The 14,200-nt window shown below is 44.9% G+C and overlaps 1 protein-coding gene across 1 annotated transcript in view; it reads left to right on the top strand.

Annotated features, from left to right (window-relative positions):
* Positions 1–14,200, top strand: part of LOC139278373 (fatty acyl-CoA hydrolase precursor, medium chain-like) — a 39,519-nt gene that overhangs the window by 12,960 nt on the left and 12,359 nt on the right. Inside the window, 1 exon segment of the mRNA XM_070897048.1 lies at positions 8,885–8,895. Coding sequence (XP_070753149.1) covers positions 8,885–8,895 — 11 coding nt within the window.

The raw sequence follows: 14,200 nt of genomic DNA, 5'->3' as shown, positions 1-14,200 counted from the left end.
TGCTGAAAGAGTTTGAGGAGTTGGGATCCAAATAAAAAATCAGAAACTCAAATGTGTAGGGAGAAGCAGATTAGAAGGTTAAATGTGTGGCTCAAAGAGTGGTGTGGGAGGCAGGGGTTTTGCTTCATGGGACACTGGCACCAGTACTGGGGAAAGAGGGAGCTGTTCCATTGGGACTGGCTCCACTTAAACCAGTACCTTGGCGAATCGAATAACTGGGGCAGTAGACAGGGCTTTAAACTAATGAAGGGACTGTGGGAGGATTCAGGAAAGGGCAACTTAAAAGCAGCAAGAGAAATGTCACGGCTCTCGAGCAGAGCAGAGCTTTGGGTAAAAATAATCAGAATGGGTCAGGGAGAGACGGAGACAGTAACAAAGGTCATAGGGCATCAGTGACTATGGTGACATCAAGGAAAAATAGAAGGAAGTCAAATCTAAAAGCACTATATCTGAATGCGTGAAGTATTCACAAAAAGTAGATTAATTAATAGCAGAGATAGAAATTAATAGGTTTGATCTATTAGCCATTACGGAGACATGTTTGCAAAGTGCCCAGGGTTGGGAATTAAATATTCCAGGATACTTAACTTTCAGAAGAGACAGACAAAATGGAAAAGGAGGAGGGGTAGCCCTGACAATAAATCATTGTATAAAGACAGCAGAGAGAAAGGAGCTTGACTCTGAAACTCAGGAAGTAGACTCAGTTTGGGTGGGGCTAAGAAACAGCAAGGGGCAGAAAACATTGGTGGGAGTTGTTTACTGGCACCCAAACAGTAGTTGTAATGTAGGGCAGAGTATAAATCAGGAACATGTAACAAGGGTAATTCAGTAATCATGGGGGACTTTAATCTAAATATAGACTGGGCAAACCAAATTTGCTGTAATAGTACAGAGGACGAATTCATGGAATGTATACAAGATGGTTTTCTAGATCATAATGTGAAGGAACCAACTAGAGAACAGGCTATTTTAGATCTAGTATTGTGCAATGAGAAATGGTTAATTAATAACCTTGTAGTAAAGGGGCCCTTAGAGAAGAGTGACCATAATATGATAGAATTTTATGTTAAATTTGAAAGTGATTTAGTTAAATGCAAAACTAGGATCTTAAATCTAAACAAAGCAAGCTACGTAGGTTTGAGGGGCGAGTTGGCTATGGTAGATTGGGACACTGCATTAAAAGGAATGATGATAGACAAGCAATGGCTAGCATTTAAAGAATTAATACATCATTTGCAACAAATATACAAAGGATTACATAGGATATACGGCATAGAAACAGGCCATTCAGCCCAACCAGACCATGCTGGTGTTTATGCTCAATTTGGCTAGCTTCCCCTTAAATGCATCAATACTATTAATAGAAACATAGAAAATAGGTGCAGGAGAAGGCCATTCGGCTCTTTGAGCCTGCACCACCATTCATGGCTGATCATTTTTGCAAATTCAGTATCCCATTCCTGCTTTCTCTCTATACCCCTTGATCCCTTTAGCCATAAGGGACATATCTAACTCCCCTTTGAATATATCTAACCAACTGGCCTCAACAACTTTCTGTGGTAGAGAATTCCACAGGTTCACAATTCTCTGAGTGAAGAAGTTTCTCCTCATTTCGGTCCCAAATTACCCCTTATCCTTAGACTGTGACCCCTGGTTCTGGACTTCCCCAACATCGGGAACATTCTTCCTGCATCTAACCTGTCCAATCCCGTCAGAATTTTATATGTTTCTATGAGATCCCCCCTCATTCTTCTAAATTCCAGTGAATATAAGCCTAGTCGATCCAGTTTTTCTTCATATGTCATTCCTGCCATCCTGGGAATCAGTCTGGTGAACCTTCGCTGCACTCCCTCAATAGCAACAATGTCCTTCCTCAGATTAGGAGACCAAAACTGTACACAATATTCCAGGTGTAACCTCACCAAGGCCCTGGACAACTGCAGTAAGACCTCCCTGCTCCTATACTCAAATCCTCTCGGTATGAAGGCCAACATACCATTTGCCTTCTTCACCGCCTGCTGTACCTACATGCCAACTTTCAATGACTGATGTACCATGACACCCAGGTCTCGTTGCACCTCCCCTTTTCCTAATCTGTCACCATTCAGATAATATTCTGTCTTCCTGTTTTTGCCACTAAAGTGGATAACCTCACATTTATCTACATTATACTGCATCTGCCATGCATTTGCCCACTCACCTAACCAGTCCAAGTCACTCTGCAGCCTCTTAGCATCCTCCTCACAGCTCACACTGCCACCCAGCTTAGTGTCATTTGCAAACTTGGAGATATTACTTTCAATTCCTTCGTCTAAATCATTAATGTATATTGTAAATAGCTGGGGTCCCAGCACTGAACCTTGCGGTACCCCAGTAGTCACTGCCTGCCATTCCGAAAAGGACCCATTTATTCCTACTCTTTGCTTCCTGTCTGCCAACCAGTTCTCTATCCACGTCAGTACATTACCCCCAATACCATGTGCTTTTATTTTGCACACTAATCTCTTGTCTGGGACCTTGTCAAAAGCCTTTTGAAAGTCCAAATATAACACATCCACTGGTTCTCCCTTGTCCACTCTACTAGTTACATCCTCAAAAAATTCTAGAAGATTTGTCAAGCATGATTTCCCTTTCATAAATCCATGCTGACTTGGACCGATCCTGTCACTGCTTTCCAAATGCGCTGTTATTTCATCTTTAATAATTGATTCCAACATTTTCCCCACTACTGATGTCAGGCTAACCAGTAATTCCCTGTTTTCTCTCTCCCTCCTTTTTAAAAAAGTGGTGTTACATTAGCTATCCTCCAGTCCATAGGAACTGATCCAGAGTCTATAGAATGTTGGAAAATGACCACCAATGCATCCACTATTTCTAGGGACACTTCCTTAAGTACTCTGGGATGCAGACTATCAGGCTCCATGGAATTTATCGGCCTTCAGTACCATCAGTTTCCCTAACACAATTTCCTGACTAATAAAGATTTCCTTCAGTTCCTCCTTCTCGCTAGACCCATGGTCCCCTAGTATTTGCTTCAACCCCTCCCTGTGGCAGTGAATTCCACAACTCACACCTCTCTGGGTAAATAAGTTTCTTTTGAATTCCCAATTGGATTTCTTGGTGACTATCTTATATTGATGGCCTCTAGTTATGCTCTTCCCCACACGTGCAAACATTCTCTCTGTATCCACTCTATCAAAACCTTTCATAATTTTAAAAATCTCTATTAGGTCACCCCTCAGCCTTCTTTTTTCAAGAGAAAAGGGACCCAGCCTCTTCATCCTTTCTCAGGTATCATCCTTGTAAATCTTCTCTGCACCCTTTCCAATGCCTCAATATCCTTTCTATAATATGGCGACCAGAACTGCACGCAGTCTAACCAAGGTTCGATACAAGTTTAGCATAACTACGCTACTTTTCAATTCTATCCCTCTAGAAATAAACCCTAGTGCATGGTTTGCTTTTTACAGTCTTGCTAACCTGTGTCGCATCTTTTAGTGATGTGTGTATTTGTATCCGAGATCCCTTTGTTCCTCTACCCCACCCAGACTCACACCCTCCAAGTAATAAGTGACCTCCCTATTCCTCCTCCCAAAATGTAATGCCTCACATTTATCTGTGTTGAACTTCATTTGCCAATTATATGCCCATTCTGCAAGTTTATTAATGTCCTCCTGTAATTTGTTGCAATCCTCCTCAGTATTGACTATCCCTCAATTTGGTGTCATCCGCAAATTTAGAAATTATTTTTTTGATTCCATCGTCTACATCGTTAATATAAATTGTGAACAACAGTGGTCCCAGCACTGATCATTGTGGAACACCACTAGCCACTTTCTGCCACTGTGAAGAGCTACCCTTTACCCCTACTCTCTGCTTTCTGTCTGGAAGCCAGCTAGCAATCCATTCTGCTACTTGTCCCCTGACTCCACTTTCTCTGACCTTGTCCATCAGTCTATTACAGGGTACCTTATCGAAGGCCTTTTGAAAATCTAGATAAATTACATCTACTGCATTACCCTTGTCTACTCTCTCTGTTACCTCTTCAAAAAATTCAATGAGGTTGGTCAAGCAAGACTTTCCCTTTCGTAATCCATGCTGACCATTCATTATTTTATTTTTTGTTTCTAGACGTTCTTCTATTTTCTCCTTTAGTAAGGATTCCGTTATTTTTCCTACAACCGATGTTAAGCTGACCGGTCTATAAATCCCTGGACATGATCTAGCCCCCTTCTTAAATATAGATATAACGTAGCATTCCTTTTATGGCACAAAATTCCCACTGGAGTGTTCCAACCGTGGCTAACAAGAAAAATTAAAGATAGTATGAGATCAAAGGAAGAGGCTTATAATGTTTCCCAAAAGAGCAGTAAGCCTGAGGATTGGGAGGACTTTAGAATTCAGCAAAGGAGGACCAAGAAATTGATAACGAAAGCAAAAATAGAATGAGAGTAAAGTAGTGAGAGATGCAAAAATAGATTGGTAAAAGCTTGCATAGGTGTGTAAAAAGGAAAAGATTAGCAAAAGTAAATGTGGGTCCCTTACGGGCTGAGACAGGAGAAATTATAATGGGGAATAAGGAAATGACAAAAGTTAAACAAATACTTTGTGTCTGTCTTCATGGAAGAAGCCACAAAAACCTCTCGGAAATAGTGGAGAATTAAGGCTCTAGCGAGAATGAGGAACTGAAAGAAATTAGTTTTAGTAAAAAAGTAGTACCAGAGGAATTCATGGGACTGAAAGCCAGTAACTCCCCTGGACCTGATGGCCTACATCCTAGGGTTTTGAAAGAGGTGGCTATAGAGATAATGGATGCAAGCAGTTAAAACAAGCAGTTAGGAAGGCAAATGGTATGTTGGCCTTCATTGCAAGAGGATTTTGAGTACAGGAGCAAGGATGTCTTACTACAGTTATACAGGGTCTTGGTGAGACCACACCTGGAGTATTGTGTGCAGTTTTGGTCTCCTTATCTAAGAAAGGATATACTTGCCATAGAGGGAGTGCAGCGAAGGTTCATCAGACTGATTCCTGGGATGGCAGGACTTTTGTATAAGGAGAGATTGGGTCGACTAGCTGTATTCACTAGAGTTTAGAAGAATGAGAGGGGATCTCAGTGAAACGTATAAAATTCTGCTGGGTTTGGACAGACTGGATACCGGGAGGATGTTTCCCCGGGGCTGGGAAGTCTAGAACAAGGGCTCACAGTCTCAGGATATGGGGTAGGGAATTTAGGACCGAGTTGAGGAGAAATTTTTTCACAGGTGAACCTGTGGAATTCTCTACCACAGAAGGCTTTGGAGGAAGTCACTGAATATATTTGAGAGAGATAGTTAGATTTCTAGACACAAAAGGCATCAAGGGGTATGAGGAAAAAGTAGGAATATGATGTTGAGATAGAGCATCAGTCATGATCGTATTGAATGGCGGTGCAGACTTGAAGGGCCGCTGACTACTGCACCTATTTTCTATGTTTCTATGCATTGGTTGTCATATTTCAAAATTCCACAGATTCTAGAACGGTTCTCACGGATTAGAAGGTAGCAAATGGAACCCCACTATTTAAGAAAGGAGGGAGAGAGAAAACGAGCACTACAGACCAGTTAGCCTGACATCAGCAGTAGGGAAACTGCTAGAATCCATTATTAAGGACGTGATAACAGGGCACTTAGGAAATAATAATAGGATTGGGCAGAGTCAGCACGATTTATGAAAGGGAAATCATGTTTGAAGAATCGGTCAAGAGATTTTGAGGTTGTAACTAGCAGTATCAGTTAGGGGGATCAGTGGGTGTATTTGGATTTTCAGAATGCATTCAATAAGGTGCCATACTAGAGGCTATTAAACAAAATTAGGGCTCATGGGATAGGGGGTAATAGACTGGCTAGAATAGACTGACAAATAATACTTAGAGGGTTGACGGTGGATAGACAATGGCAAACATTTAAAGATCACATGGATGAACTTCAACAATCGTACATCCCTGTCTGGAGTAAAAATAAAACGGAGAAGGTGGCTCAACCGTGGCTAACAAGGGAAATTAAGGATAGTGTTAAATCCAAGGAAGAGGCATATAAATTGGCCAGAAAAAGCAGCAAACCCGAGGACTGGGAGAAATTTAGAATTCAGCAGAGGAGGACAAAGGGTTTAATTAGGAGGGGAAAAATAGAATATGAGAAGAAACTTGCCGGGAAAATAAAAACTGACTGCAAAAGCTTCTATAGATATGTGAAGAGAAAAAGATTAGTGAATGCAAACGTAGGTCCCTTGCAGTCGGAGTCAGGTGAATTTATAATGGGGAACAAAGAAATGGCAGACCAGTTCAACAAATACTTTGGTTCTGTCTTCACGAAGGAAGACACAAATAACCTTCCGGAAGTACTAGGGGACCGAGGGTCTAGTGAGAAGGAGGAACTGAAGGATATCCTTATTAGTCGGGAAATTGTGTTGGGGAAATTGACGGGATTGTAGGCCGATAAATCCCCAGGGCTTGATAGTCTGCATCCCAGAGTACTTAAGGAAGTGGCCCTAGAAATAGTGGATCTATTAGCGTTTATTTTCCAACAAGCTATCGAGTCCGGATCAGTCCCTATGGACTGGAGGGTAGCTAATGTAACACCACTTTTTAAAAAAGGAGGGAGAGAGAAAACGGGTAATTATAGACCGGTTAGCCTGCCATCAGTAGTGGGGAAAATGTTGAAATCAATTATTAAAGATGAAATAACAGCGCATTTGGAAAGCAGTGACAGGATCAGTCCAAGTCAACATGTATTTATGAAAGGGAAATCATGCTTGACAAATCTGGAATTTTTTGAGAATGTAACTAGTAGAGTGGACAAGGGAGAACCAGTGGATGTTGTTGTGTATCTGTAAAGCATGCACTCCCATGTTCCACCACCAGGGAGCGTATCCCCTGAAGTCCCAAGGGATCCCAGCATCCCTTGGGAGCACTGTATATAAGCCGGCCCCTAAGACCAGTTACTCACTCTGGAGAGTCTTACTAAAGACTGAGGTCACTGTTACTTTAACCTCCCTGTGTGCAGCCTCATCTGTGTTAGGAACACAATAACTGGCGACGAGTACACAAATCCAACACAAAGATGCAGCAAACTGCGGGCATCCTGGAGAAGTTCTCGGAGGGTGAGGACTGGGAAGCCTATGTCGAACGGCTAGACCAGTACTTTGTAGCCAACGAGTTGGACGGAGAAGGAAGCGCTGCAAAAAGGAGAGCGGTCCTCCTCACAGTCTGTGGGGTACTGACCTACAGCCTCATAAAGAATCTTCTGGCTCCGGTGAAACCCACAGATAAGTCGTATGAGGAATTGTGTACACTGGTTCGGGAGCATCTTAACTTGAGGGAGAGCGTGCTGATGGCGAGGTATCGGTTCTACACGTGCCAGCGATCTGAAGGTCAGGAAGTGACGAGCTACGTCGCCGAGCTAAGGCGACTTGCAGGACAATGTGAGTTTGATGGCTACCTGGAGCAAATGCCCAGAGACTTTTTTGTACTGGGCATTGGCCACGAGACCATCCTACGAAAACCTTTGACTGTAGAGACACCGACCCTCAGTAAGGCCATTGCGATAGCACAGGCGTTTATGTCCACCAGTGATAACACCAAAAAAATCTCTCAGCACACAAGTGCGAGCAATGTTCATAAATTAACTAGAACTGTGTTTGCGAGCAGAAATGTACAGGACAGAACCCACGAGTCTGCAACTGCCAGCAGGCCTCTGGTGATCCAGATGAGTCCGCAACAAAGGTTGAATGCAAGGCAATTCACACTTGTTGGCGTTGTGGAGGCTTCCATTCAGCCTATTCATGCCGCTTCAAAGGGTATGTTTGCAAGACTGTGGAACAATGGGGCACCTCCAACGAGCTTGCAGACGAGCTGCAAGCTCTGCAAAACCTGCTAACCACCACGTGGCAGAGGAAGATCGGTCCATGGTGGAGGATAGCTAATGGAGCCTCAGAGAGAGGAGGCAGTTGCTGAAGTACACGGGGTGCACACATTTTCGACAAAATGTCCACCTATAATGCTAAACGTAAAATTGAATGGCTTACCCATAGCCATGGAACTGCCCAATCCATCATGAGTAAAAAGATGTTTGAGAGACTGTGGTGCAACAAGGCATTCAGACCAGCCCTGAGCCCCATCCACACGAAACTGAGAACGTACACCAAAGAGCTTATCACTGTCCTGGGCAGCGCCATGGTCAAAGTAACCTATGAGGGCATGGTGCACGAACTGTCACTCTGGATTGTCGCGGGCGATGACCCCACACTGCTTGGAAGGAGCTGGCTGGGCAAAATCCACTGGAACTGGGATGACATCTGAACGCTATCACATGTCAATGAGGCCTCATGTACCCAGGTTCTGAACAAATTTCCTTCCCTTTTTGAGCCAGGCATTGGAAACTTTTCCGGGGCGAAGGTGCGGATTCACTTGGTCCCAGAGACACGACCCATTCACCACAAGGTGTGAGCGGTACCTCACATGATGAGGGAGAGAGTGGAAATCGAGCTGGACAGGCTGCAATGCGAGGGCATCATCTCCCCAGTGGAATTCAGCGAGTGGGCCAGCCCGATTGTTCCAGCACTCAAAAGTGATGGCACAGTCAGGATTTGCGGTGATTATAAAGTAACTGTTAATCGTTTCTCGCTACAGAACCAATACCTGCTACCTAAGGCAGACGACCTATTTGCAACGCTGGCAGGAGGCAAGACGTTCACCAAGCTTGACCTGACTTCGGTCTACATGATGCAGGAGCTGGAGGAGTCTTCGAAGGGCCTCACCTGCATCAACACGCACAAGGGACTGTTCATCTACAGCAGATGCCCGTTTAGAATTCGGTCGGCTGCAGCGATCTTCCACAGAAACATGGAGAGCCTACTCAAGTCGGTACCACGCACGGTGGTTTATCAGGACGACATATTAGTCACGGGTCAGGACACTGTCGAGCACCTACAAAACCTGGAGGAGGTCCTCAGCACTGGATCGCGTAGGGCTGCGGCTGAAGAGGTCGAAATGCGTCTTCGTGGCAACAGAAGTGGAGTTTTTGGGGAGAAAGATCGCGGCGGACGGCATTCGGCCCACAGACGCCAAGACAGGGGCTATCAGGAACGCGCCCAGGCCACAGAACGTCACGGAGCTGCGGTCGTTCCTGGGATTCCTCAACTATTTTGGTAATTCCTACCGGGGTTAAGTACCCTCTTACAGCCCCTACATGTGTTATTGCGTAAAGGTGAGAACTGTGCATGGGGAAAAAACCAAGTAATTGCTTTTGAGAAAGCCAGAAACATTTTATGCTCCAACAAGCCGCGTAAAAGACTCGTGCTAGCATGTGATGCGTTGTCGTACGGAGTCGGGTGTGTATTACAACAAGCTAACATTGCGGGGAAGTTGCAACCTGTCACCTATGCTTCCAGGAGCTTGTTGAAGGCCGAGAGGGCCTACAGCATGATTGAGAAAGAGGCATTAGCGTGTGTGTTCGGGGTAAAGAAAATGCATCAGTACCTGTTTGGCCTCAAATTTGAGCTGGAAACCGATCACAAGCCCCTCATATCCCTGTTCGCTGAAAACAAGGAGATAAATACTAATGCCTCAGCCCACATACAAAGGTGGGCACTCACGCTATCAGCGTATAACTATACCATCCGCCACAGGCCAGGCACCGAGAACTGTGCAGATGCTCTCAGTCGGCTACCATTGCCCACGACGGGGGTGGAAATAGCGCAGCCTGCAAACTTGTTGATGGTGGCACAGCCCGCAGACTTGTTGATGGTCATGGAAGCATCTGAAAATGATAAATCACTTGTCACGGCCCGCCAGATTAGGACTTGGACCAGCCAAGATCCTCTGCTGTCCAGAGTAAAAAACTGTGTACTGCATGGGAGCTGGGCCAATCAAGGCGTTCCGGCGGCGAAATGATGAGCTGTCCATTCAGGCAGACTGCCTGTTGTGGGGTAACTGCGTAGTGCTACCCAAAAAGGGCAGGGAGACGTTCATCTCGGATCTCCACAGCACACACCCGGGTATAGTAATGATGAAAGCGATAGCCAGATCCCACGTGTGGTGGCCCGGTATTGACTCTGACTTAGAGTCCTGTGTACGGCAATGCAGCGTGTGTGCTCAGTTGAGCAACGCGCCCAGAGAGGCACCACTAAGTTTGTGGTCCTGGCCCTCCAGACCATGGTCGAGGATCCATGTCGACTATGCGGGCCCGTTTCTCGGTAAAATGTTCCTGGTGGTGGTGCATGCTTTTTCAAAATGGATTGAATGTGAAATAATGTCGGGAAGCACTGCCACCGCCACCATTGAAAGCCTGAGGGCCATGTTTGCCACCCACGGCCTGCCTGACATACTGGTCAGTGACAACGGGTCATGTTTCACCAGTGCCGAATTTAAAGAATTCATGACCCGCAATGGGATCAAACATGTCACCTCGGCCCCGTTTAAACCAGCCTCCAATGGGCAGGCAGAGCGGGCAGTACAAACAGAGCCTTAAACAAGTCACAGAAGGCTCACTCCAAACCCGCCTGTCCCGAGTACTGCTCAGCTACCGCACGAGACCCCACTCGCTCACAGGGGTGCCCCTGGCTGAGCTACTCATGAAAAGGACACTTAAAACCAGACTCTCGCTGGTTCACCCCAACCTGCATGATCAGGTAGAGAGCAGGCGGCAGCAACAAAATGTAAATGATGGTCACGCCACTGTGTCACGGGAAATTGATCTGAATGACCCTGTGTATGTGCTAAACTATGGACATGGTCCCAAGTGAATTGCGGGCATGGTGATAGCTAAAGAAGGGAGTAGGGTGTTTGTAGTCAAACTAGGCAATGGACAAATTTGGAGAAAGCACCTGGACCAAACGAGGCTGCGGTTCACAGACTGCCCTGAACAACCCACAGGAGATGTCGAAATCTCGACCTCCGATAAACGACTCAGACACCTTCAGCTCCGGCAGAAGTTTCTTTAATTTACTTGCTAGCAAGGAAAAGGTCACACTCAGTCAATGGCTAAGTGAACACCTCCGAAATGGTACAGTTTCACGAGATATTTATACAGTAAAACCCAAGTTATGGCCTCTCCCTGTGTATTGGCTCTGTCTCGCAGTCAGTGAATACAGATAAAGAGTTAATTACTACATCCTTGTCCTGACATGGTTTCCAGATATTTCCTTTTGTCAGGGTTATTAGTTGGCCAGCCGGCCATTACTCCATGAGAGTGTGGTAATGAGCTATTACCTGTCTTGCATTGTGTCAGGATTGTTCAGTTTCCTGGTCAGTTATCTGTTTGCATCAAATGGATGAGGTCTCTAGAAGAGATAATGGCTGGTAGTTTGAGTACAAAGAAAAGGGTGAGGTGACATGGAACTGGTGTCGTGTAGACAATAGGAGAGCACCATGGAGGGGTACTTGTCTCAGCATGACTTGTCTCCTAGCTGTCTGATGGCCATCAGCCATCTCAAACCAGGTTTAGCTGTTTATGCAAGCTGACTGATTTTATGCAGAAAGTTCTGGAAGGACCAGGACTCCATTTTGTTATATATATATTGCAACGAGCACACAAATACCGTATGGTATCAGCTTAGATAAAAATAAATTTCCACATTCCCCCATTTTGTCCTTCACAAAGACCAACTTAATCCATTCTGATCTTGTGCAGTCTCTCCATTTCCATTTCCACACAAGAGCCTTCAGCAGTTGTTGCTACCATAACTCTCGCCGTGGTCTTGGTAGGTAACATAGTTTCTCCCACCCTGGCACAGCAACACTTAACGACGACAAATAATAGATACAGGGCGAAGACTATCAACAGGAATATGATCAAACCTTGTACCACAGATTTCCCTAGGGATCCCAACCATCCTGATGCCCAACCCCACAAGGTGATACCGTCCTGGCCAACTGTCTGTTTATACTCTATTACCTTTTTCCTGATGTATTCAGCTAGACTGCCGATATCTTCTGATTTATCTGGGATATACGTACAGCATTTTCCACCTATTAATGCGCATGTCCCTCCCTCCTTGGCTAGGAGATAATCTAAGGCCATACGATTTTGAAGAGCCACTGTTCGAATAGCTACCATTTCATCATTTACCCCTTCAAAGGCTTGGGAAGTTGCGTTGGCTACTGATTCCACTAAGTTAGCCAGTTCCCGTAACTGCCATTCGGTCGATGCTATTCCATAGGGTGGCACCATTACCTTGAATATTCCGTTTAGCCCTGTCAAATCCCGTTTAAATCTATGACTTCCATAGGCATCCCTCAGAGTCTTTATTGATCTGATAAAGGGTACCACATATCCTAAGTAACAGGACCCTGTCCAGTTGGCTGGTAACCATGGGTAGGCTTTCTGGCCACAAATAAAGTAGGTGCAATTATAGGACGTCAGCTCCTGGTCCTTTCACGCCATCCATACTCGAGTGGTCTCACCTTCCCACCCTTCACCTGGGGCTTTGTTATGGACCATTGTCCAGCCAACGGTTGCTATCTTTCTCCCATCAGTGGGATTAGTTGTGGCTTGCCATTTAGTCATTTGGGAACACTTGCTGCATCCCATTTCTGGTCCTTTAGTCTCATTACTCACTAGGCATATTATACCTTCAGGATTTCCTATTCTGGGAGTAATGCTTAGGAAGGGAGGCTGACGGTTATTATTATAATTGGGCTGGTACCATCCCTGGAAGGCTGTAAGTTTATACCCTGCCGACCTCCATTCTGTTTGCTCCTTCGTTTCTGGCCCCTTACTTAGGTTTGTCCTATTTTGCACTGTCAACCATTCTACCATTTCTGATTCGTTAAAGGGGACAGATCTCAGGGGAATACCCCCCCTTAAGAGTGGACAGGCACATGGGAACATATCCAACAACTCAACAAGTTTCTTTCTTGAGCATACTTATGACTCAGTGCCATAAATACGTTTACTTGCAATTCCCTTTGGTGGCGGGTCTGTACCCCTGGTGTAATCAATAATGTAAAGTAAAACCCTGTCAAGCCCAGCACCATCAGTCCCCATAGTCCATACAGTTCCTTATTCAGTCTTCCTTTTTCTGTTCCTCTGGTTCCTTCTTCCCTTCCTCCTGGTCGGGTGCCCTTTTGCAATGGGACGCATGGATCCATGTCGGTCTTTCCTTTACCTTGATTGCAGTATTGGTCGCCAGCAAGACCTGGTATGGTCCTTCGAATCTTGGCTGTAGACTGGTTTTTCTTTTAAAGATTTTGATGTAAACGAATTCCCCTGGCTCCAGGTTATGACACTTCCCTTCCGCTGGCTTGACTTGAGCTTCCTTTACCTGTGAATGAAAGCTGGAAATACATTTGGTTAGTGCAATACAATAATTCAACATATTTTCCTCCATTTTGTGGATGTCCATTTGTTTTGCAGTAAATGGTGCTGTAAAAGGTAGTCGTTGGGGACGTCCCATAACTATCCCATGCGGTGACAGGCCTGTTGTTCTGTTGGTTGCAGATCACATTACCATCAAAGCTAAGGGCAGCAGTTCTGTCCATTTCAGTCCATTGTCATTGCATAGTTTTGCCAGCTTATTTTTAAGCATTCCATTATCTCTTTCAACAAGTCCAGCTGATTGTGGATGATAACTGCAATGAAAACGTTGATTAACCTGCAAAGCTTTACACATTTCCCTTATAACAGTTCCCGTGAAATGTGACCCGTTATCACTAGAAAGCTTAGCAGGGATTCCGAAGCGCGGTACGATTTCCTTTAACAAACATTTAGCAACAGTAGTGGCATCGGCCTTTTTACATGGAAAGGCTTCAATCCATCTAGAGAACACATCTACAATAACTAATACATACTTAAATCCCATGCACATAGGTAATTCAATAAAATCCATTTGTAAATGTACAAAAGGCCCGACTGGATTTGGGTGGGAGGCAGATTCTACTTTTTCCGTCTTACCTGGATTCATTGTCTGACAGGTAACATAATTTTTACAGATTTGTTTTGCAATTGCCGAAATACCTGGTGCATACCAAGTTGCCAAAATATAATCTGCCATCCCCCCTTTGCCTGCATGTGTGAATGTATGAACACATCGGGCAATCCATGGAAGTAAGGATCTGGGGGCCACCACACGGCCGTCGTGGTGAACCCATATTCCTTCTGGATTTTTATAACATTGATCCTTCGTTTAGGTCACCACCTCCTCCGTACTGGCCTGTGTCTGAAAG

This window comes from Pristiophorus japonicus, chromosome 13 (assembly GCF_044704955.1).
Source record: "Pristiophorus japonicus isolate sPriJap1 chromosome 13, sPriJap1.hap1, whole genome shotgun sequence".
In the NCBI taxonomy this organism is placed as follows: Eukaryota; Metazoa; Chordata; class Chondrichthyes; family Pristiophoridae; genus Pristiophorus; species Pristiophorus japonicus.
Note: the sequence above shows the minus strand (reverse complement) of the source record. Positions and strands in the feature narration are given on the sequence as shown.